Below are 25,839 nucleotides of genomic sequence, written 5' to 3' on the forward strand. Positions count from 1 at the left end.
CGACTAAAGACGCACTTCTTCAACCATTATCTGAATTAAAAAAAGAAAAGAAAAAAAAGAAAAAATTATCTAACCCTAACTAACCATACTGTCATGCACTTGTCCTAATAAACTAACCTACACTGTAGCACTCAACACTTTGATGAACATTGTTACTCAGCTGATAGAGTTGTGCCCTTCCTGATGGCTTGTCGTACAGAACTTGTAAGTCGATTTGGATAAAAGCGTCAACTAAATGTAAATGTAAACTTGCATCATGCATATTTATTAGAAAATTTAATTACAGCACTGTTATCAATGAAATTAATGAATATTATCAACAAAAGCAACGGAATTGCTTCTGTATATACATTTATAACTAGGCATATTTATCCAAAACCCCTGATTCTGCGGATCAATTATAATTTGAAGCCCTGTCCCTGGCTGCACGATTAGCCACCACCCCGCTGTCCAAACACTCCTGCTCTCCAAGGGACCGCTTACGCAATGCACTTTGTGAGGGCATTTCATCTTCTGCTTCAGTATTTTCTAGGGCTGCAACGATTAGTCGACATAATCGACGACATTGATCATAAAAACTCGTCGACGCCGAATTTTTGCGTCGATGCGTCGTATAAATGATTATATATATATTTTTTTTTATTTTAATATTTTTTTGCACTACCTATCTTTGTGAAAGTGGCTTCTCAGCTCTGGTCCAGCTGAAGACAAAGCGGAGGAACAGATTGGACATTGAGCATGACCTCAGAGTTGCTTTGTCTACCATCACCCCAGACTTTGAGACTCTTGTCAGGAGCAAACAACATCCCCAGTTATGCCATTAGTTCCCTGGGATGTTAAGCTAAGAAGTCTGCTAAGAAGGATATATTATTTATTATTATTATTATTTTATTTCATTGTGTTTTTAGCCCTAGTTGCACTTTTGTTGCAACCCCAGTTATCCCATTAGTTCCCCCAAACTTACTGTCGGTCTGTTATGTTAAGCTAAGAAGTCTGCTAAGAGCCCGGAAAAGGAGCCGCGCCCACAGGAAGCAGAGATGGAGGGTGTGACAGAAATAATCGTTAGATTAGTTGACTACGTAATCGAAAAAATAATCGACAGATTAGTCGACTACCAAAATAATCGTTAGTTGCAGCCCTAGTATTTTCATTTTCCTTGCATCTTCTTGCAAGTGACAACTGTTGTCGTATTTTCTGTGAGGCTTTTACACACAGGTCCACGTTTTGACAGGTCCCGCGGAGAAAAGCTATGTCAGGAATGCATCACAATGAGCATGTGATGCATCTGAACCAATCACGTTGTCAGAAATCTTGACCAGCCAATGGGAGCTCATTATTTGTGGCAAACCTCCCTACAACGGTGCCTCATATGATATTGGGCAGAGAGCGACCGCGCTGAATTTAGGCTAAATCTACAGGCGCAGCATGACAAAGTGTAGTAAAATAAACATCTAAATGTGTATTTTGAACGTTTCCTTTCCACTAGTCTGAAGGAAGACATGTTATGGAAGCAAAATAGCTAAAAAATAGCACTAGATTCTGCCTTTATTTTGCCAGCATAATGGAACACACGGCCAGTCGTTTTTTCCCCTTGATCTTTTATCTTTATTATTATTGCCAAACTGTCACCTACCCGCAACCCCACTTTGGATCGCGACCCGTCGTTTGAGAACTGCTGCTCTATACAAACAAAAAACACTAACATTTGTAGAATTTGGAGTACTTGTGTGCGTGTGTCTGCCTGTCTGGTCTGTGAGCAGGATGTGTACACTACACACACCTGGTGTCACGAGCATCCAGCCTGACCTGTAAGTGTGTACTGTATATAAGACGTCATACACACTCTACTAACTAAATCAGATTTGAGCTGTTAAAAATAGCCCATAGTGATCAGATCAAAGGCACGGTTGCCTGGATTAGCCATGTGGTTGTCGGGTGGGGGAGGGGTAGGGGAGGGGGGCCAATGAGTTGCGTCATTGACTAATCTCTCGTGTGGATCTACAAACCTCCAAAAGGCCACCCCCCCCCCCCCCCGACAGAGGGATGCTTGGCTGGACACGGTGTGGCCATGCTGCGATCATCCAGGTGCATTGTGGGGAAGTCCTTTTCGGTGACATTCTGTTGTCAGGGGAACGGCTAGGCCCCCGGGTGCATTTCCTGTCAGTTATTGATATTAGCAAACACCGCAAGAGGAAGTACGCTTGGCCCGTTTAGAATGTTTGTTGTCAAGTTTTAAAAGGTCTACTGTGGGTACAGAGAAGTATCTCTAGGAGACACTTTAGTACTAGTATTATTATTATTACCACTACTACTACAAGACTACTGAACCATTGTTAATTTGATTTCCTTCCCCTTAGTTTGTCTCCCTCTTTATACGATAGAGGTATATGTCCCTCTGATTTCCTTCCCCTTAGTTTGTCTCCCTCTTTATATGATGATGATAATAATAATAAACTTTATTTGTATAGCACCTTTCATAGCAGCAGTAAAAACTAAAATAAAAAAAGACAGGAATAAAATGAGCACAAAATTGGCAGATCAAGAGCAATATTTTACGTAATTTTTGGCATAGAATAAGCATAACATTTGCATGAAATAGACTACAGCAAAATAGACAAAGTCCAGATAAGGCACAGAACATTAAATCACATAGTTTTTCATATTGGGATCTAACATCTTAATATGCCTCTTTATTTACTGTTTGATAGAGGTATATGTCCCTCTGATGTCCTTCCTCTTAGTTTGTCTCCCTCTTTATATGACGGAGGTATATGTCCCTCTGATGTCCTTCCTCTTAGTTCTTCTCTTAACACAATCTGCGCCAAAAACGAGTTAACTCGTTATTGCCCGCCATGCGTTCAGCGCCAGAAACGAGTTAACTCTTTTTTGGGATCGTTATTTCGTTTATTCGCTATATCTATTCATAGCTGCAGCCTCTGGTATAGTCTTCAGAGCCTGTCTGAGCTGGCAGACGGTCAACACCGCCCTCTACTGCCATGCGGAGCTATTGCATCTCATTGGAAATGGGCTGGTGTGTTTTAGGAGCCGATCTGAGCTGGGCGGGCAGGGTTTAAATACTCAGGCGAGCCAGGTCTATACAACGATGGCATGCAACAGTAACCCTGCCCGCCCGCCCGCCCATATGTAACAGTCGGTAATGTGGTATGGACCTTCACGAGCAGTATTTAGAATGGCGATCAGATAATTGGATTATTTCTTTTGCATTACATCAGATACAAGGTAAGAACACTATATATAAATTTGATCGTTGATCTGATATTTATTTCTACCACGATCAAAGCTATCTGTGTGTAGGTGTATGTGCTTATTACCGTTGACTGCGGTGGGGGGGAGGGGGAGCGCCCCGCTACGACGGTAATTTCATGTATGCACGACGAGATATAATAATGATAATCTAGCGTTGATTTCAGGATGATTATATAATCGGCCGATAAATTACAACGTGATGACTGGATTTCACTAAAATGCCCTTTTCTCGTCTTTTTCCTGGAATTCAAAAGCACCCAAACCATACTCTATTCAAAACGGTATAAAGCGGAAATGTGCGGATGAAAAAACAATCTGTTTTGGGCATGTTGACTGGAAGCAACTCACTGACAGTCGACGGCGTTATTAGACCCATAGATATAATATAAGATATATTTTAATTAGGGATGCTCGATATTGGCTTTTTTACTGATACCGATATACCGATATTGTCCAACTCTTAATTTCCGATACCGAGTCCCCCCCCCCCCCCCCCCCAAAACGGAATAATTTCAGGTAATTAACATTACATATCTCTTGTTGTGGAATTAACACAACATTATGCATACTTTTGACAATAAATAAAATCAGAATTAGTTCTTACTTGCTTGCCTGGGTAAATAAAGGTTATAGAAATGTAAAAAAAAAAAGAGAACTTTAAGTAATAAATTTTTTTTTGAAAACCGATACAGATATTTTCCGATATCACATTTTAATGCCAATATCGGCCGATAATATCGGACATCCCTAATTTTAAGCACTCGCAAATGTCGCAGTCTAAAACTATATCCATTGAATAAAGACCTGGCGCTGAAGGGGGATCAGCGCCCCCTGCTGCTGGCGGTCAATGTGTTAAGCGCCTTGGGTTCCTTGAAAGGCGCTATATAAATAGAAATTATTGTTATTATTATTAATAAATTAAATATTGATCAATAAATGTGCTCTTTTGGCGGCTGGGTGGCGTAGCGGAGATTGCGCTCGTCACCAATGCAAGAGACTCCGGTCTAGACTCCCCAAGTCAGCGTTGCCTGCGGCTTGGGCCAGTCGTCATACTTTCTCAATTGACAGAGGTAGCGGGTGGAAGTCGATGGGTGGGGATTGGACGTTGTGGACAGCGACTCCTACAGGTCGGTTGGGTGACACCTGTACAGCAGAGACAGGAAGTATCAGGGGCAGCGTGAGCCTCCCACGCGTTACTCCTCACCACTGAGAGTCTGCGCTGTCTGGTGAAAAGATGCGACAGGCTGCCTCCTCGTGTACCGGAGGGGACACGTGATGCAAGGCTTCTATCCTCACTACAGCCGACCAGTGGGAGGCATAGTCTAGCAACGTTCAAGACGCGGGAGGGGAGAATTGGCAATACGAAATTGGGATGGGAGAAAAATAGAAAAATAAGGAGAACAAGTGGATCAAAAAATAAATTGCTCTTTTTAAAATTGAGATTGTATCGCACCTTTTCCAGCCTAGCGTTGGAGAACAGCTGAGTCTTTGTTAGACGTCGTTTTGATGGATAGATGGATGATAAACCTTTCCATAATAACACAGATCTCTACTCCTCTTATGTGTTTCAGAGCCCTCTTGGTATGCATTGCCCTTCTGTCTGCCTACTCCATCCATCTTCTCTTGAAAAGTGCTGGTGTTGTCGGTAAGTTGTCTCTGAAGAACTCTTGAGCATGAAGAACTAGGGATGTGTAATTTAAATTTCAAGTTGTTTCCGTCCTCGTCATTGTGCTCATGCAATTTGCAAATTGCAATTTGTTTCCCAGGCATCCGGGCCTACGAGCAGCTTGGGAACCGGGCGTTTGGTCACCCGGGAAAGATGTTGGCTGCTATCATCATAACGGTACACAACATTGGAGGTAATGGAAGCGCCATCATGACTTTTCTACCTTCTGATGTTATTTACGTAACTAAAATTGAGAATATGTCAGCAAAAAGTACTTTACCGGGGCATGTATGTATGTATTGTATTTCCCCAAGGGGATCAATAAAGTTCATCCTTATCCTTATCTGCAGGGTATTAAAAAGTATTAAATTCATAATTCTCAATTTAAGGCCTTAAAAGCAGGGTTCGCACAAGGTCCTTGATGTGCTTAAAGTGCTAGATTTTAAAAAAAAATAAAAAAAAAGTAAAGGCCTGGAATTCCTTAAACAGCCCATTTTTTAACAAGGTGCTTAAAAAGTCCTTGAAATTCAAATCAACCATTCGCATTGAAAGTTTGGTTCATCCATGATACAAATAGTTCTGAATCAAGAAATATAATTTTTTTTTATCTAAAGTGTAACTAATTGTCGGAAATTGGTTTTAAGCCATAAATATTGGATCTGATTCACTGGAAGTAGGTGTTTTGGAGTTGTATTTGGAGTGTATTTCATGACTGTTGGGAACTAGGCTACACTGGCACACCTACTTCCAGTGAATGACGCTAAGCTAGGCTAACGGTGCGGCTGTTCCCTAAGCCTAATGCATGCACAGAGAAGAAAAGGGTATGTATCTGCTTGTCTAACTCCAGGGTAGATGGCAAATAAGCGAAGCTCTCAAAAAGTTGGCGTGTTCCAGTGGCGGCTGGGTGGCGCAGCGGACATTGCGCTCGTCACCAACGCAAGAGACACCGGGTTCGACTCCGGCTGTCGCCGTTGCATCCGGCTTGGGCCAGCCGTCATACTAACTCAATTGGCAGAGTTAGCGGGTGGAAGTCGATGGGTGGTAATCTGGACGTTGTGGACAGCGACTCCTACAGGTCGTTGGGGGACGCCTGCACAGCAGAGACAGGAAATTGGCGGGGGGTAGTGTGAGCCTCCCACACGTTACACCTCGCCAATGAGAGTCCGCGCTGGCAGGTGAAAAGATGTGACAGGCTGCCTCCACATGAATCGGAGGGGACATGTGATGCAAGGCTTCTATCCTCCCTACAACCGGCCAGTGGGGGGCATATGTGAGCAACGTTCAAGACAGGGGAGGGGAGAATTGGCATGGCTAATTTGGGATGGGAGAAAAATAGAAAAAGCGGAGAAAAAGTGGATACAAAAAAGAAAAAAAAAGTTGGCGTGTTCCCTTAACTACTTTGGGTCACGTAGTTTGCGTCATAATGTGATTACCGTACTTTTCGGACTATAAGCCGCGGCTTTTCCCCCCATTTTTCGACCCTGCGGCTTATATAACGGTGCGGCTAATCTATGGATTTTTACAGCTAACTGGGCTCGCTCCCATAGCTCTGTGACCGTCAGATCAGACTCGTAAATCTGCTGCAGCAGTGCACGCCTTCAGTGGCGAATCCTTATGGAAGCCAACGGAAGCCATGCCTCCCTATTAAAATATGAATTAATATCAAATATGAAAAAAAAAAAATTAATATAGTTTACATTCTTTTTCATCTGTGCATCCGTTATATTTTTTTTTAAATGTCTCCCTCTTCTCCTTCTCACTCCCTCTAACACACTGTCAGACTCACTGTGCTCACTGCAGCTATAGAGGAGAGGAGGCAGGGGGTAGGTCTCTTTCTCCAGCCTCAACCATGTGATTCATGTATCTAGAGTCCAAATCCGATCCTAGCCAATCAGATTCGAGCTGACTGCCACACCCTAAAAGTTTAAAACGGGGCTGTGAGAAGAATCCTGAGTGTGGCCTCCCCTCTGCACACCTCCCCTCTGCACTCTGAACATTGTATTAACCCGTGACTGCTCCCACGGGCCGAATATTGCCCCGATCCTCGCGAGATTAAATCCACGGGTACCTCTCGGCGTGCCGAAGCTTTTCCTAAATCACTTCCATCATCGAAAACGAGGGGAAAAGGTCGGCTCGCGACCCTGAAAATGTTGCGTGATTTTAAAAGCGCTGTATTAAGTGAGCCTATTATGGGATCCACGCGAGCTTTCTATCGTGGAAACATCTGGGCGTCCCGCAACTTTTACTCATTCACACGAAAATGCTTAGAAAAGGAAAACCGAAAGCGTGGAATAAACTCGCCGAAACGGAAAAGTGTCCCACGGGCGCGCCGTGATTCCGATCCGCGTGAAATATTCGCGGCCATAGAGGAGACCGTGGGACACCTTTTTGCAACCGAATATGTGTCTCGAATTTGCTCCCACGCGGCGCGCAAAATCGTGCAAGGAAAAATCGGACCAAAAATGAACCAATGCTCCAGCAGTATTAATGACCCTGATGTAAACAAGACAAACGTTTTTCTCTGGTCTGCATCCCCTTATACAATTGTGTGTATTGAGCCGTACTGTATTGTACCCATTCTGCAATCTGTTAAATAAATAAAAAGAAAGTTTGACTGGCCGCCGAGCCATACTGTAGTGTACATGGTGACTGCTTGACTAAAAAAAAAAAAAAACATTAATAAAAATATTTAATAATTTTTTTTTTAATTTTTTTTTGGCTTCCCCTGTTATTTTACCCACGCGACGCCACTGCACGCCTTGCCCCTCTTCCTCCGCCTCACAGTCGAGCCCTCCTCCTCCCCCTCACAGTCGAGTGCATAGCCAGCAACCAGCCAGACGTTAGCTCCCGGGACGATTAGCCACGTTAGGTAGCCAGCAACCAGCCAGGCAGAGACGTTCAGGTGTATTATTGATGCTCTCATTGATACTGTGTGTGTGTGTGTGTATGTGTATGTGTATGTGTGTGTGTGTGATATAGAGAGATAGAGAGAGGGGGTGAGAGAGATGAGGAAGGGGCAAGAGAGAACTACAGACTACAAAGGCGCCTCCCTCAAACTGAACAGTGACATCTCCTTAGCAAATGACCTCAATACCTTCTATGCGAGGTTTGATGCTGGTAATAACAACACCAGCTCACAAGCCTCGGCAATGGGGGGGGGGGGGGGGTCGGCTGCTGATGGAGGCGCAGTGTTCAGGGTAACAGAGCATGAGGTGAGGCGGACCTTTAAAAAAGTGAATATCAGGAAGGCAGCAGGTCCAGACGGCATCCCCGGCCGCGTCCTAAAAGTCTGTGCCGACCAACTGGCCCCAGTATTCACTGACATATTTAACCTGTCCTTAGAACAGGCTGTCATCCCCACCTGCCTGAAGAAGTCCACTATTATCCCTGTACCCAAAAAATCCAAGCCTGCTTGCCTCAACGACTACCGCCCTGTAGCTCTCACCTCCATAGCCATGAAGTGCTTTGAGAAGCTAGTAAAGGGCTACATCTGCTCCTCCCTCCCCATCAACATGGACCCCCTGCAATTTGCATACCGCCCCAACAGGTCCACGGAGGACGCCATATCCCATGTGCTGCACACAGCAGCATCACACCTGGACAAGAGGCAGGGGAACTATGTGAGAATGCTATTCATCGACTACAGCTCGGCATTCAATACCATAGTCCCCTCCATACTCATAGCCAAGCTCAGGGACCTGGGCTTGGGCTATGACCTCTGCCAGTGGGTCTTGGACTTCCTGACTGGCAGACCCCAGGTGGTGAGAGCAGGCAACTGCACCTCCTCATCCATCACCCTCAACATAGGGGCCCCCCAGGGCTGTGTTCTGAGTCCCCTCCTCTACTCCCTGTACACACACGACTGTGTGGCTCAGCGGAGTAGCAATACAATCGTCAAATTTGCTGATGACACAGTGGTGGTGGGCCTGATCTCTGCCAACGACGAGAGGGCCTACCTGGAAGAGGTCAAGGTCCTGGCGGGATGGTGCCAGGAAAACAGCCTCTCCCTGAACGTCAGCAAAACAAAGGAGATGATTGTGGACTTCAGGAGGTCGGGGGTCAAGGACTACAGCCCCCTCAGCATCGACGGGGCACCGGTTGAGAGAGTCAACAGCTTTAAGTACCTCGGAGCCTACATATCCGAGGACTTGACATGGACCACACACATTAACAGTGTTGTGAAGAAGGCACGACAACGCCTCTACTTCCTCAGGCGCCTAAGGAAGTTCCAAGTCAGCCAGAAGATCCTTAAGAACTTCTACTCATGTACAATAGAGAGCATCTTGACCGGCAACATCACCTCCTGGTTTGGGAATAGCACTGCACAAGACCAAAGCAGACTACAAAGAGTGACACGTTCAGCCGAACGCACAATTGGAGGGGGGCTCCCCACCCTCCAGAACATTTACTACAAGCGTTGCAAGGGCAAGGCTAAGAGAATCATTAAAGACTCCAGTCACCCGAACAACTGCCTCTTTGAACTGCTGCGGTCAGGCAAGCGATACAGGAGTCTCAAGGCGAGCACAGAAAGACTCAGAAGAAGCTTCTATCCCCAGGCCATCAGGCTGCTAAACGAACAATGAATGAACACTACACAACAACAACCACCAAACGCACATAGCACACACATCCACACGCACACACTCACTTTAAACAAACACACTGTAGCACCCACTCCACACACTTATAGCACACACCCACTTTAAACAAACACACTGTAGCACCCACTCCCCACACTTTATATTTATGGATGAAGGATTGCACTACAACTCGTACACCTTACTGTAAATTGTACCTAAAATTGTACCTCATCCCATTTCTGCTTTGCACTAGATAGTACTGTACATTAGTACACTGTATAGTATTGTGTATTGTATATTATATGGTAACTCAGAACATTGTACATATGTCTATACCGAACACTGTGACCTCATTTTCTTCTTCTAAATTCATGCTATATTATGTTATTATGTTATTTGATACTATCTTGTCTAGCACAGTCTCTGGAGCGTAACAGTAAGAAGCATTTTGTATGAAAGTATTCTGTACTTCTGTATGACAACTATTAAAGAACTTGAACTTGAACTTGAGAAAGAGAGCTGGGAGAGTGTGTGAGGGAGAGAGGGGGGGGGGGGTGTGATTACTCAGCCCTTGTGTGGGTGAATGTAACAAGTTCCTAACGTTTTCTTTCCCCCATTATTTCATGCACACTTTATTCATTGTTTTAAATGATTATTTTCAGTTATTTTGTGCATCACTCTGTTTTGAATTTGATGCAAATTTGCAATGCATGAGGGTCATCCTTTTGTGTTAAATGGCTGCATAAAGCAAGCATTTGTTGACTCGCATGTTGATAAGAGTATTAAAACTTGGAACTTGAAAAAGATCCGTGGTAGAAAAAGAAAAGAAAAAAATGCGATTAATTTGTGATTAATCGCGAGTTAACTATGGACAATCATGCGATTAATCGAGTTAAATATTTTAATCGATTGACGGCACTAGTTTATAGACATGGACGTCATAGAAACTGTTACTCTTCACTTATGTTTATAGACATGGACGTCATAGAAACTGTTACTCTTCACTTATGTTTATAGACATGGACGTCATAGAAACTGTTACTCTTCACTTATGTTTATAGACATGGACGTCATAGAAACTGTTACTCTTCACTTATGTTTATAGACATGGACGTCATAGAAACTGTTACTCTTCACTCGCTGTCGGTTCAGTTGTCGTTGTCGCTGCTACAGTTTTGCAGTAGTTCCCCGACGCTGGTCACCAGCACCGGCACCTCTGAACACGTCTGATCAGGGTTCACACAAGGTCCTTGAAGTGTTTAAAGTGCTTGATTAAAAAAAAAGGTCAAGGCCTGGAATTCCTTAAACAGCTTAAAAAGTCCTTGAAATTCAAATCAACCATTCGCATTGAATGTTTTGTTCATCCATGATAAAATAGTTCTGAATCAATAAATTGAATTTCTTTTATCTAAAGTGTAACTAATTGTCGGAAATTGGTTTTAAGCCATAAATATTGGATCTGAAAAAACGGCATTTAAAAGTGAATTGTATTCTTTTAAATGTCCTTTTTAAAATGAAAAATAGTGCTTGGGAAAGTACTTGAAAGTCATTGAATTTTATTTTGCAATGTCTGTGGGAACCCTGTCTGATACCGCAGGTCCGAGAACGTTGACCCTTGGCGAACACTTCACACCCGTGACGGTTTGTGTGTTTTGTCTTCTTCTTTCCAGCGATGTCCAGCTACCTCTTCATCGTGAAGTCCGAGCTCCCGCTGGTCATACAAGCTCTCCTCGGCAAACACGTGATTGGGTGAGTGTGACGGACGAGCACCATTCTAATCATTGGTTATCGATAGGGATGTCCGATATTATCGGCCGATATTGGCATTAAAATGTAATATCGGAAATTATCGGTATCGGTTTAAAAAAATATATATATACGTTTACTAGGGATGCTCGATATTGGCTTTTTTACCTATACCGATATTGTCCAACTCTTAATTTCCGATACCGATATCAACCTATATCACATTTTAATGCCGATATCGGCTGATAATGTCGGTAGGCCGATAATATCGGACATAATTTCTATAGAAATGTTAAAAAATAAAATAAAAAAACATTTAATTTTTTTTTGAAAACCGATACCGATATTTTCCGATATCACATTTTAATGCCGATATCGGCCGATAATATCGGACATCCCTAATGTTTACCTTTTATTTACCCAGGCAAGTAAGAACAAATTCTTATTTAATTTATTGTCAAAAGTATGCATAATGTTTCCACGACAAGAGATATGTAATGTTAATTACCTGAAATTATTCAGTTTTTTTGCGGGGGAAACCCCGCATATATCGGTATCGGAAATTAAGAGTTGGACAATATCGGTATATCGGTAAAAAAGCCACTATCGAACATCCCTATTTATCGACGTACGTTGCAAGTGGTGTCGTTGTGGCGTGTGGCGTGTTCTGACAATCTGTCCATCTGTCTTTGTCTGTCCGTTTGTCCCATCTGTCTTTGTCTTTTTTAGAGATGAAGATGTTGAATGGTACTTGATTGGAGACTACTTGATCATTATTGTTAGCGTTGCCATCATCTTCCCACTATCACTCATGAGACAGCTTGGTATGTTTTCATCATCTGTCATAATCTCATTCACTCCCACACCCCCACATCTGTCCAGTGTCCAGTTTTGACCGATCATATTTTGTTAACCATTATTATATTCCAAATGGAAAATCATATTCACAAACGATCCGTCTGTGATTATGATAAAAACGTACATTAATGTCTTTCTGGCTCTGGTTGAATTTCAGGTTACCTCGGCTACACAAGCGGCTTTTCGCTTTCCTGCATGGTGTTCTTCCTCATTTCAGTAAGTCTTTTTTTTTTTATCAATTTTTTTTATTTTCAATTTTCAACAACATCAACGTTAATAATAACAACAATAATAATTATAATGACAAGACAATAATAAATACTTACAAATCAAAACTTAACTAATAAATATAAATGGGAAAAGTGCAGAGACATTTCATCTGCGACTCAGTGCATGTGTGTGTGTGTGTGTGTGTGTGTGTGTGTGTGTGTGTGTGTGTGTGTGTGTGTGTGTGTTCCTGTGGGTCGCCCATCTTGCGTGTGTGTGTTAAACTGCATGACAAATAAAGACTTCTAGTCTAGTCTAACTTCTAGTCTAAATGACAAAATACCAAATATACCAAGTAAAAATAAAAAACAACAACACAGAAGACATTTCCTCCCCCACTCTCCCTATATTTTTATCATATATATCTTCCGATAATATCGGACATCCCTAAAAGATATTAACTGATAATATCTTATCAGTACTCCACAGACTTTTGGTATAAATGTAAGGAATTGAAGGGTATAAAAAATAAATAAAACAGGATGAGGTTTTCTACTAATTTATTTATTATTGTCGATTAAGTCGATTGACAATGTTGCAGGTCCGTCTTGGAAAAGAAGACAGGTTGTTGTATAAATGTTCACCAGCGGATAATTCACTCTATCGCATGAGGAAACGAGGCTTCTGTTTTAGAACTGATATTGAATTGATTATTGATTTGTTTGTGATTTGAGAAGTATGTGCTTCTAACTTGAATTGTCTAGTAACCACTAACCAGCAGGTGTGTCTCACCAGGTGATCTACAATAAGTTCAACATCCCCTGCCCTGTGGAGGGCTACATGAACAAGACTCCCATAGCGGAGATCTTCACTAGCATGAACCAGACGGAGGAGGACTCCTGTGAGGCCAAGCTATTCACAGTCAACCCACAGGTCAGAGGTCAAACATACACGTCGCTCCCATCCTTTCTTTTCAGGTGTGAACTGCATGGTAGCAAAGCGGTAATGTACAGTGCATGTTAATTCAAGGGCGTATGTTTGGTTTTAACATTGGGGTGGGGGGTGCGTTTTAAGTGGTGTGTCTGGTGGTCCTCCCCCCAAGAAACTCTGAGCATCAAACACTTAATTTCCTGCATTCTGGTGAACTTTTATGCATTAACTTATGGTGGAAATGTCTTTATTTATGTAAAGGAAAAGACTACATTCAGGTACCCGCTGACACAAATATAATGGAATATAATGCAGTGAGGCTCTGAAATTAAGAAGGATATAAATGCTTTGACCCCCTTAATTATTACCTGGGAGGGGGTTGTCTTTCATATTAGCTATATTTTTTTGAGGGGGACAAATTGACCTCTTCTCAATACAGCTATGTGTTAATTGCATGTATTGGAGCGAGGTAATGTTAACGTAACATTTGTTACATTATGCATTATGTCTCTTGCCTGTCATGAGGTTCCATGATGACGAGATATATCTTTTATGCAATGTTTATTCATATGCTAATCTTCTCTTTGGCTTGTTCTGTCTTTCAGACGGCCTACACCATCCCAATTCTGGCCTTCGCTTTCGTCTGTCATCCAGAGGTGCTTCCCATCTACACAGAGCTGAAGAAGTAAGTCGGCATTCAAGATTCAAGATGAATTATTGTCATGTGCACAGTTAAACAGGCAGTTTGCTGTACAATGAAAATCTTAGTTTGCTAGTCCGCCCTTCACATAAAATCACACAGATCACACTATACTTGACTAAAAATTAACAACTTAAATACAAGCGAATGCTAAAAATAAGGATATTTTTTAAAAAAAAATGGTAAAAGATACATGGCATAAGTGAGTAACATTATTGCATGTTCCGTTCACAGTGTAGGATCCAGTAGTGTTTACAAATATAAATGTAAATATATGGAGGTGACAATGGTTCACAGCAGTTAAAGTGACTTTAGACGGGGCGGCTGGGTAGCGCAGTGGACTAAGCACTCGTCTACCACCGCAGAGACTGAATCCAGCTGTCAGCGGTACCTCCGGCTTGGTCAGTCGTCCCTACTAACACAATTGGCAGTGTTAGCAGGTGGGAAGCAGGTGGGGTATGAGTCCTGGCCCTTGCAAACAGCGACTCCTACTGGTTGCTCGGGGCGCCTGTTCAGCAGGGAGGGGATCTGGGGGAAATAGTGTGAACCTCCGCACGTGTTACGTTCCCCCAGTGAAACTCGTCGCTGTCGGATCAAAAGAAGCGGCTGGCGACTCCACATGTATCGGAGGAGGCATGTGGTAGTCTTCACCCTCCCCAAGTCGACAGTGGGGCAATGCGCGCAATGACCAGGAAGGGAATTGGCATAGCAAGCAAATTGGGATGGGTGAAAAATACAGAAAAGCCCAAAAAAGAAAATAGAATAAATTTTTTTTAAGTGACTTTAGACAAGACACCAATGAAAGGGGGGGGTCACAGTTTCAAACTCTGATGTCGGGGGGGGGGGGGGCACTTGCTGAGGGAGCTGTTCACAAGCCCGATGGCCTGTGGATAGAAACTTAAGTCGGGATTTAAGAAGGTACCTTAAATCTAAAGTGTGGTTCCTAATAATATTCATGCACAGATGTACGTGTATGATGAGATTCCCATGTAGTTTAATGTAGTCTCTCTGTTTGCCTCTCCACCCAGTGCTACCAAGAAGCGCATGCAGACGATAGCCAACATCTCCATCCTGGCTATGTTTGTGATGTACCTGATAACCGCTCTCTTTGGTTATCTGACCTTCTATGGTAAGACGGCGCTTTGCCCAAGTGTCGACTTCTTCTTTCCAAGTTAAGAGTCTTAAGTGTTGTTTTGAATGGCTCACTTATTGGTACTATAACTGTCTCACAATGGCTCAACCATTGTTACTATGTTGACTCACTTATTGTCTCTCTAATTCACTTACTGTCTGACTGTCACTGTTTACATAACTGTTAAACTGTATTATGTACTTATATTGCATAATCGGCTTCGACTTGACCACAATAACAATATGGTGTTGACAGACAGACTACAGGTGGTTTTACTTCTTTTTACGACTACTTTTAATTGAAAAAATATATGGAGCCAGTATAATGTGGGACTTTGGTGGGAAATTTGCGTTATTTAGCTAAACCCTATAATGGCTGTTCGTCTTGGCCGTGTTTTGATGTTAACAAAACCCCGAAAAGGAAGTCCACTGAAAGGAATCTATGAAAAGATATGAGAAATGGATTTCTCAGGGTCACCTTGTAGTCTTTTTTTTTTTTTTTTTTTTTTTTTATCCACTTTTTCTATTTTTCTCCCATCCCAATTCCATTGTGCCAATTCTCCCCTCCCCTGTCTTGAACGTTGCTCGCATATGCCCCCCACTGGCCGGTTGTAGGGAGGATAGAAGCCTTGCATCACGTGTCCCCTCCGGTACACGAGGAGGCAGCCTGTCACATCTTTTCACCTGCCAGCGCGGACTCTCATTGGCGAGGTGTAACGTGTGGGAGGCTCACACTACCCCCGCCATTTCCTGTCTCTGCTGTGCAGGCGTCCCCAACCGACCTGTAGGAGTCGCTGTCCACAACGTCCAGATTACCACCCATCGACTTCGATAATTCCTGCAAGGCTAGTTATAAGGTGCTAAGCTAATAACGTTAAAACCGATTGGCATTTCGGTCCTACACAAGCTAGAGTTAAAAATCCAAATGCCTTTGATCGGTATTATGTTCCACCATGAATGCATGAAAGGGGGGGGGGGGGGGGGGGCGGGGAAGTCGTTTCTGATTATTGATTACCAGTAACGGCATTAGTATTGAATGCTAAAAACGCTATCAGCTGGATCGGTATGAAAACGTTGCACAATCAAGCCAGAATTTACGTCAGATAGCCCTTACCTGTGATCGGGAGTATTCCAAAAATAATATTCCAATTGTTTGATCGCCATCTGGTACATCCAATGTCGATTAGGGCCATGGCATAATCAATCACAGCATATGCATCGGATGTCCCGTAGACGTTTGGATGCGACCGATTGAACCTATAGCCTTGCCGTCTGGTAAAAATCTGCGCCCGGAGACCTTACAGTGTAACACAAGGGTCTGGACCAAGGTTTACTGCAGCTCGATACCGCCACCTGGGAGAATCTGGCCGGTACTGCACCCTCTGCGTCGCAGTAGGGCTTCTAGTTTCAAGTTTCAAGTTCAAGTTTCTTTAATAGTTGTCATACAGAAGTACAGAATACTTTCATACAAAATGCTTCTTACTGTTACGCTCCAGAGACTGTGCTAGACAAGATAAGTATCAAATAACATAGTATAGCATGTAAATTAGAAGTAGAAAATGAGGTCACAGTGTTCAGTATAGACATATGTACAATGTTCGATGCAGAATAGACGTAACTGAGTTACCATATAATATACAATACTATGCAGTGTACTAATATACAATACTATATAGTGCAAGCAGAATGGGATGAGGTACAATTTAGGTACAATTTACAGTAAGGTGTACGAGTTGTAGTGCAATCCTTTATCAATAAATATAAAGTGTGGGGAGTGGGTGCTACAGTGTGTTTGTTTAAAGTGAGTGTGTGCGTGTGGATGTGTGTGCTATGTGCGTTTGATGGTTGTTGTGTAGTGTTCATTGTTCGTTGAGCAGCCTGATGGCCTGGGGATAGAAGCTTCTTCTGAGTCTTTCTGTGCTCGCCTTGAGACTCCGGTATCGCTTGCCTGACCGCAGCAGTTCAAAGAGGCAGTTGTTCGGGTGACTGGAGTCCTTAATGATTCTCTTAGCCTTGCCCCTGCACCGCTTGTTGTAAATGTTCTGGAGGGTGGGGAGCCCCCCTCCAATTGTGCGTTCGGCTGAACGTGTCACTCTTTGTAGTCTGCTTCGGTCTTGTGCAGTGCTATTCCCAAACCAGGAGGTGACATACCAGCGGCAACATACAGGTCCCTGGCATTAAATAGGATATTAAAATCGAAAAAAATGAAAAATTAACCAAACACGTAATATTACGTGGTCTGGCACCCAACGGTTGTCGGGCAATCACGTAATATTACGTGGGTGGCACTGATTGAGTTAAGGCTGTCAATCGATTAAAATATTTAATCTGATTAATCGCATGATTGTCCATAGTTAACTCGTGATTAATCACAAATTAATCGCATATTTCTTATCTGTTATAAATCTACCTTAAACTGATATTTTTCTAGTTTTAATACTCTTATCAACATGTCAACAAATGCTTGCTTTATGCAGCCATTTATCACAAATTGCATCAAATTCAAAACAGAGTGATGCACAAAATAACTTAAAAGAAAATAATAATTTAAAACAATGAATAAAGTGTGCATGAAATAATAGGGGAAAGAAAACGTTAGGAACTTGTTACATTCACCCACACAAGGGCTGAGGACTCACACCCCCGCCCCCACCTCTCTCTCACACACACACACACTCTCTCACCTCTCTTTCTCTCTTGCCCCTTCCTCATCTCTCTCACCCCCCCCCCCCTCTCTCTTTCTCTCTATCTCTATCTCTCACACACACACACGTTGAGTCAGAAGCAAACATAGTATCAATGAGTATCAATAATACACTTGCGTTATAAAAAAAATAGTGGCGTTAAAAGAATTGTGTGTTAATGCGCTAATAACGCGTTAACTTTGACAGCCTTACTTTTTATTATTATAATAATTTTTTTAACCAGGTAAGTCATTAACACATTGGTCGCCAAAATCGCTTTTCAGCATTATTGCCCGCCATGCGTTGACCGCCAACATCGCTGTACAGCGTTTTTGAGATCAATATTTAATTTTTTCGCCATGGCATTCATAATTCATCCACCCAACCCCCGATGCCCTAGCGGGACCCTAGATGGGACTGCAACGGCTCAATACCGCCGCCTGGTGGATGGTCGGGTGCGTTACATTTACATTTAGTCATTTAGCTGATGCTTTTATCCAAAGCGACTTATAAGTTCTGTACGACAAGTCATCAGGAAGGGTACAACTCTATCAGCTGAGTTACACTCTCGCCAAAACCGGATGTTGTCATCGGTGCGTCAAGGAAATTCCTCCGGCAGTCACATCTCGCTACGGGACTCCTGACAGACACTATAGTACATATGGATCGCTTTCTAAACTTAATAATCGATGTGATTTCGGCGTTTATTGCGCCATACAAACCGGAAATGGATCTAGGCGATCGCAGACGAATAATTGGGAGCTTTCTCCTCCAGTATCATTGGCGCACGGTAAGAGGACACTAACGTTATTTTCAACCCGATTGTGCATTTCCTTGTTTGCAAACCATCTGATCAATATATCCACCCATACTACATAAAGCCGTTACTGATGATCAAGGAATTATAAACGACCCCCCCCACCCCCCCCCCCCCTTTCCTCCACGCATGATGAAGCATAATGTATACCGATCATATGCATTTGAATTTTTTTATATAGCGTGTATGGGAAAGAAACGCCAATCGATAATCTATCATATGCTTCAGGGCCTATAACTAGCGTTTTTGGAATTACAGCAGAAAAGATTAAAAACATACGGTACTTAATGTATATTCTCAAAGGTATTAACACAACAATGTATGAATGAAAAAGTATAACGTTCCCACATACTGAACGATAGATAATCGATGTTGAATGGGCCATAGTAATGTCAATATAGCAATACAATTTAAAAAGTTATAGCCCTGCAAAGAAGGTAAACATCTCCAATAGGCTTTTAACGGTGGCAGAGAGGGGTATGAGATGGGCACAACCCCCGGCGGTCAATGTGTTAAGAACAAATTCTTATTTACAATGGACAACCTGGCAAAAGGCACAGCCTTTTCAGGGGGGTAAAAGAAATACGATAAGATTAAAACATGGTCAACTTAGACAAACGGAGCAAAACAAAACAGCCCCAGCAGGCAGGCAGGCAGATACAGGTGCTGGTGTAGAGGAGCGGTCAGGCAGATACAGGTGCTGGTGTAGAGGAGCGGTCAGGCAGATACAGGTGCTGGTGTAGAGGAGCGGTCAGGCAGATACAGGTGCTGGTTCAGAGGAGCGGTCAGGCAGATACAGGTGCTGGTGTAGAGGAGCGGTCAGGCAGATACAGGTGCTGGTGTAGAGGAGCGGTCAGGCAGATACAGGTGCTGGTTCAGAGGAGCGGTCAGGCAGATACAGGTGCTGGTGTAGAGGAGCGGTCAGGCAGATACAGGTGCTGGTGCAGAGGAGCGGTCAGGCAGATACAGGTGCTGGTGTAGAGGAGCGGTCAGGCAGATACAGGTGCTGGTGTAGAGGAGCGGTCAGGCAGATACAGGTGCTGGTGCAGAGGAGCGGTCAGGCAGATACAGGTGCTGGTTCAGAGGAGCGGTCAGGCAGATACAGGTGCTGGTGTAGAGGAGCGGTCAGGCAGATACAGGTGCTGGTGCAGAGGAGCGGTCAGGCAGATACAGGTGCTGGTGTAGAGGAGCGGTCAGGCAGATACAGGTGCTGGTGCAGAGGAGCGGTCAGGCAGATACAGGTGCTGGTGTAGAGGAGCGGTCAGGCAGATACAGGTGCTGGTGTAGAGGAGCGGTCAGGCAGATACAGGTGCTGGTGTAGAGGAGCGGTCAGGCAGGTGCTGGTGTAGAGGAGCGGTCAGGCAGATACAGGTGCTGGTGTAGAGGAGCGGTCAGGCAGATACAGGTGCTGGTTCAGAGGAGCGGTTGCAAAAACGTGTCGGTCATAGCTGTTGCCTAGCAACGCACCAAACATTCCACTGTGTACAGTAGCAGGGTTCCCACAGATATTGCAACGTGAGATTCAAGGACTTTCACAGACTTTTCCAAGCACTATTTTTCATTTAAAAAGGATACAATTCACAATTCACTTTTAAAATGTTGTTTTGTATAGAAAACAAATCTGATCCAATATTTATGGCTTAAAAACCAATTTCCGACAATTAGATACTTTAAATAAAAAAATATGTATTCAGAATTTTTTTATCATGGAAATGGTTGATTTGAATTTCAATGACTTTTTAAGCACCTTGTTAAAAAATTGGCTGTATTCAAGGAATTCCAGGAATTCCAGGCCTTGACTTTGTCAAATCAAGCGCTTTACATTTACATTTAGCTTTAAGCACTTTAAGGACCTTGTGCGAACCCTGATGTAGGCCTGTGAGCAGTGTCTGACCCCGGAAGCCTCTTGTTCTTCTTCTCTGTCCAGGCGAAGTGCAGCCGGAGCTGCTGCGCACCTACAACATCGTGGACCCCCTGGACACGCTGATCCTCTGCGTGCGTCTGGCCGTGCTGGTGGCCGTCACGCTCACCGTGCCCGTCGTGCTCTTCCCGGTGAGACCAAACATAAATAATAATAATAATAATAATTCATTTTATTTGTATAGCGCTTCTCAAGAACCCGAAGTCGCTGACAGTAGGCAGAGAAACAAAGAAACAAAAAAGGAACATAAGACCACGGGGGAAACAGGGAAACAGCATGAGATACACAGAAACATAAAGCCACAGTAACAAACATCCAAACAGGTTGGAGGGGGCGGGGGGGGGGGGTTATGGGTGGGGAAGGTTGAAGGCTAGGGAGAACAGGTGGGTTTTGAGGCAGGATTTGAAGGTGGGGAGTGTGGGGGAGTTTCTGAGGGAGGGAGGGAGTATCCCGTCATCGCATTTCCACTAAAGAGACATTACCGCGGTACATAAGAATTACCTGATGTAGAGAGAGAGAGAGAGCCGAGAGCTGCCGCCACAACGCCCACTGCTCTCTGGTTGTGTTCATGTCTTGTAGGGCCGACCTCGACTGGTCGACTAAGTGATCGAAAGGAGCCGTAGTCGACTGCCAACCTCTTAGTCGAATGCAAAAAAAGAATAATAATAATTTAAATCATTCTTTCCAAAAGCAAAGAGGCCTAGAAGCGTGGCTAACGCTAATGGCGCGCATACCGGAGAGGCTAACTGCCTAAGATAACGGGCACAGAGGCACTGAAAGAGGATTTCACCCATCTAATGAACACACTAGACAAATATCAAGATGTATCCATCAGTGACACTGTTATTTCTTGTTACATTTATCCAATTATCAACGTCGTCCAGTGCATTATTTGGCCCAAAGCACCGTGTTGCAGTTTGGCCCTTTGTGTCAAAAGTATTGAGCAGAACCGGAGTTAAAAACCTGCTACACTCCTGTCCTCCTCATCCTCATCCCCTCCTCACTCCTGTCCTCCTCATCCTCATCCCCTCCTCACTCATCCCCTCCTCACTCCTGTCCTCCTCATCCCCTCCTCACTCCTGTCCTCCTCATCCCCTCCTCACTCCTGTCCTCCTCATCCCCTCCTCACTCCTGTCCTCCTCATCCCCTCCTCACTCCTGTCCTCATCCCCTCCTCACTCCTGTCCTCCTCATCCCCTCCTCACTCCTGTCCTCCTCATCCTCATCTCCTCCTCACTCCTGTCCTCCTCATCCTCATCCCCTCCTCACTCCTGTCCTCCTCATCCCCTCCTCACTCCTGTCCTCCTCATCCTCACTCCTGTCCTCCTCATCCTCATCTCCTCCTCACTCCTGTCCTCCTCATCCCCTCCTCATCCTCACTCCTCATCCCCCCCCCCCCCCAGATCCGCAGAGCTCTGATGCAGATCCTCTTCCCCGACAAGCCGTTCCACTGGGCCAGACACATCTGCATTGCGATTTGCCTCCTCATCATCGTCAACCTGCTGGTCATCTTCATCCCGTCCATCAGAGACATCTTCGGCCTCATCGGTACGTAGAGTCTCCAATCCAGCCATGATCACTCATATCCCTGTGTGAACCACATGTGATGTCTTGCTCCCTGTGTGAACCACATGTGATGTCTTGCTCCCTGTGTGAACCACATGTGATGTCTTGCTCCCTGTGTGAACCACATGTGATGTCTTGCTCCCTGTGTGAACCACATGTGATGTCTTGTTGCTCCCTGTGTGAACCACATGTGATGTCTTGCTCCCTGTGTGAACCACATGTGATGTCTTGCTCCCTGTGTGAACCACATGTGATGTCTTATTGTACCCTGTGTGAACCACATGTGATGTCTTGCTCCCTGTGTGAACCACATGTGATGTCTTATTGTACCCTGTGTGAACTAGGGCTGCACGATTCTTGCTAAAATGTGAATCACGACTTTTCTCTGTAAGAATTGAGATCACGATTATCTCGATCATTTAAAAAAGTTAAGTAAAAAGTTTAAAAAAAATATATATTGTAAAAAAAAATATAAAAAATCGTCATGGTTTAGAAATGAGATCGTATAGGTCTCGAGATTGGTCTATGAATCGAGATTGCAATTTTTCTTCTCGATTAATCGTGCAGTTGAACCGCGTGTGATGTCTGGCTGTGTGCAGGGTTTGTACGGGTGCTGGAAATCCTTGAAAATGCTTGTATTTCAATGTGGTGTTTTCAAGGTTTGAAAAGTGCTTGAATTGTGTATAAAGTGCTGGAAAGTTATTGAAATTGTAATTGCACTGTATACTTTCATAATAAATAGCTATCTGACTGACTGAATAGTTTGGTTTTTAGATAAATTAATAAAATAAGTCGGAGAGAGCCTAATTGCTTTCGCCTATCACACAAAATGAAGAGGAGTCCTCTCTCGCCACTCGTGTGATTTGGCTTGGCTTGGCTTGACTTGAACCGTAGTGTTTTTTTTACGTGTGCCATCTGATGGAACAGCGTGTGGGGCAGATGATCAAAATCAAATGATCATTTTGAGTATATTTAATTTACTACAGCCGCATAAGATGCTGGAAAAGCTTGAAAATGATTGAAAGGTGCTTGAATTTTGCTTTGGAAAATGTGTAAGAACCCTGTGTGTGCTGCTCACCTGGTCTCGTCCGTCCGTACGTCTGGCTGTGTGCTGCTCACCTGGTCTCGTACGTCCGTACGTCTGGCTGTGTGCTGCTCACCTGGTCTCGTCCGTACGTCTGGCTGTGTGCTCACCTGGTCTCGTCCGTACGTCTGGCTGTGTGCTGCTCACCTGGTCTCGTCCGTACGTCTGGCTGTGTGCTCACCTGGTCTCGTCCGTACGTCTGGCTGTGTGCTCACCTGGGCCCTCATTCATCAACGTGGACGTAGAACTTGACCTACTTCCACACGTAAGCACGGAATGTAGAACTAGCGTACGCACAGGGAAGTCGGCATTCATCACACGTGCGTACGCAGGCTCTATGGTCCTCCGTGTTGATGAATACCACTTTGTTCTACCGTCAATGCTCGTGCATGATTATCCATATATGGTCATGAAAATGAGGAAACACCCCCCATGGGATGTGAAATAATGGACGGACCCGAGCGGAACCCTGAGAAACTCCACGAAGATTGTTCACTGCTGTCGAACCAAGAAGACACTATCGCGTATTGTGGGATAAATAAAAGGCGGACTCGTAAACGGTGATGTCAGATATCAACGGCTCCCTAAGACCATTGCTGCAATTCTGCCTGGACAGCTCAAAATACTAATAAAGACCGTTCGTTGACCACTGTTTGGCGTTGGTTGTGTGTCATTATAACCGTGCTGTAATATGAATGCCTTTATTAGTTGTGTTCGATTGGCTATATGATTTTTAGATGCATCTATTTTGTTGTCGGCTAATAAAGACCGCGCTGGAATATGACTGCCTTTTCCCGTGTTGTTTGATTAATACCCCAGGGATTAAAGTTCTCCTCAATTTTATTCCAAATCGCGATGGATCTCCCGTCAATTTTCTACCTGCTGCAGCTGCATATGATTTCTAGAGGCATACTACAATCTATTTTGATGTCAGTATTGGGTAGCCTATATAAACAATATAATACGAGAGCATATACAAGAACAATGAATCTCACTGCATGTATGATAGCCTGCCTTTCAATACATGAACTTGAATTCCATCATATACATAGTCTGTCCACTATAGTGTCATTGCAATGCGTTTTCTATTCTTTCTTATACAGTAAAAAGGGGGAAGAACACTATATTCATATGACTTGTATTCTGCTTACAGCTTCGAAGTTCCACTTGTTTCGTTTAACGTAAAGCCTTTTAAATATAATCAAAACGTTCCCGTGTTTCTGCGGTCTGCGCAGAATAATAACGAGTTGAGCTTTATGATTTATGATGAATTGAAAATGGGGGACCCTGATGTAAACAAGACGAAAGTTGGTCTGCATCCCCAATTAACAATTGTATGTACTGAGCTGTACTGTACTGTACCCATTCTGCAATCTGTTAATAAACTTTTCAATCAATCAATCAATCAAGCTACGCGGAGTGCAGTCAGTCAGTAGCCTACACCCCGTATATTCCGATAACGCTATATAAACCATGCTGCATTCATTCTGAGAGAAAGATCTATTATTCCAAATGCTATTTATAGGGTTTTGACCATAATTACACTACTGTTGCTATTTTACAATGAACTATAATGAACTACGGTTCGTATAACATGCCAGTGTTATTATGCACAGAAGCTCATTTCCTTGTTGTAATAATATATTCTACCACTGGGCGCTAGGTACGCCAGGTCTGAACTGTGCGTAGATGTAAGCACGGAGTCAAGTTCAAATCGAAATTGATGAATCCCACTCTTTGCTTAGAAATGATCGTACGCACAGGGTAAGCACAGATCTGTGCGTAGAACACGTTGATGAATGAGGGCCCTGGTCTCGTCCGTACGTCTGGCTGTGTGCTGCTCACCTGGGCCCTCATTCATCAACGTGTTCTACGCACAGATCTGTGCTTACCCTGTGCGTACGATCATTTCTAAGCAAAGAGTGGGATTCATCAATTTCGATTTGAACTTGACTCCGTGCTTACATCTACGCACAGGTCAGACCACACTTACCTGACGCCCAGTGGTAGAATATATTATTACAACAAGGAAATGAGCTTCTGTGCATAATAACACTGGCATGTTCTGTACGAACCGTAGTTCATTATAGTTCATTGTAAAATAGCAACAGTAGTGTAATTATGGTCAAAACCCTATAAATAGCATTTGGAATAATAGATCTTTCTCTCAGAATGAATGCAGCATGGTTTATATAGCGTTATCGGAATATACGGGGTGTAGGCTACTGACTGACTGCGCTCCGCGTAGCTTGATTGATTGATTGAAAAGTTTATTAACAGATTGCAGAATGAGTACAGTACAGCTCAGTACATACAATTGTTAATTGGGGATGCAGACCAACTTTCGTCTTGTTTACATCAGGGTCCCCCATTTTCAATTCATCATAAATCATAAAGCTCAACTCGTTATTATTTTGCGCACAGACCGCCGAAACACTGGAACGTTTTGATTATATTTAAAAGGCTTTACGTTAAACGAAACAAGTGGAATTTCGAAGCTGTAAGCAGAATAAGTCATATGAATATAGTGTTCTTCCCCCTTTTTACTGTATAAGAAAGAATAGAAAACGCATTGCAATGACACCATGCAGATAGTGGACAGACTATGTATATGATGGGATTCAAGTTCGCGTTTTTGTTGCTCATAGGCATGCTGTCAGAGTATGATATCTTAATCAAACAT

General features: G+C 43.6%; 1 protein-coding gene across 2 annotated transcripts in view; it reads left to right on the forward strand.

Moving 5' to 3' along the window:
* LOC311244288 (sodium-coupled neutral amino acid transporter 3-like) overlaps positions 1 to 25,839 on the forward strand; it is a 45,289-nt gene that overhangs the window by 14,760 nt on the left and 4,690 nt on the right. For both annotated transcript variants that reach the window (XM_084333731.1, XM_084333732.1), the window contains exons 5-14: positions 4,839 to 4,912; positions 5,034 to 5,126; positions 11,184 to 11,262; positions 11,989 to 12,083; positions 12,275 to 12,333; positions 13,120 to 13,257; positions 13,860 to 13,939; positions 14,983 to 15,083; positions 20,514 to 20,638; positions 21,910 to 22,054. In XM_084333731.1, the coding sequence (XP_084189857.1) occupies positions 4,839 to 4,912; positions 5,034 to 5,126; positions 11,184 to 11,262; positions 11,989 to 12,083; positions 12,275 to 12,333; positions 13,120 to 13,257; positions 13,860 to 13,939; positions 14,983 to 15,083; positions 20,514 to 20,638; positions 21,910 to 22,054 (989 nt within the window). The remainder of the gene's footprint in view (positions 1 to 4,838; positions 4,913 to 5,033; positions 5,127 to 11,183; positions 11,263 to 11,988; positions 12,084 to 12,274; positions 12,334 to 13,119; positions 13,258 to 13,859; positions 13,940 to 14,982; positions 15,084 to 20,513; positions 20,639 to 21,909; positions 22,055 to 25,839) is intronic.

This window comes from Notolepis coatsorum, assembly GCF_963971535.1.
Source record: "Notolepis coatsorum genome assembly, chromosome: 17".
Lineage (NCBI taxonomy): Eukaryota > Metazoa > Chordata > Actinopteri > Aulopiformes > Paralepididae > Notolepis > Notolepis coatsorum.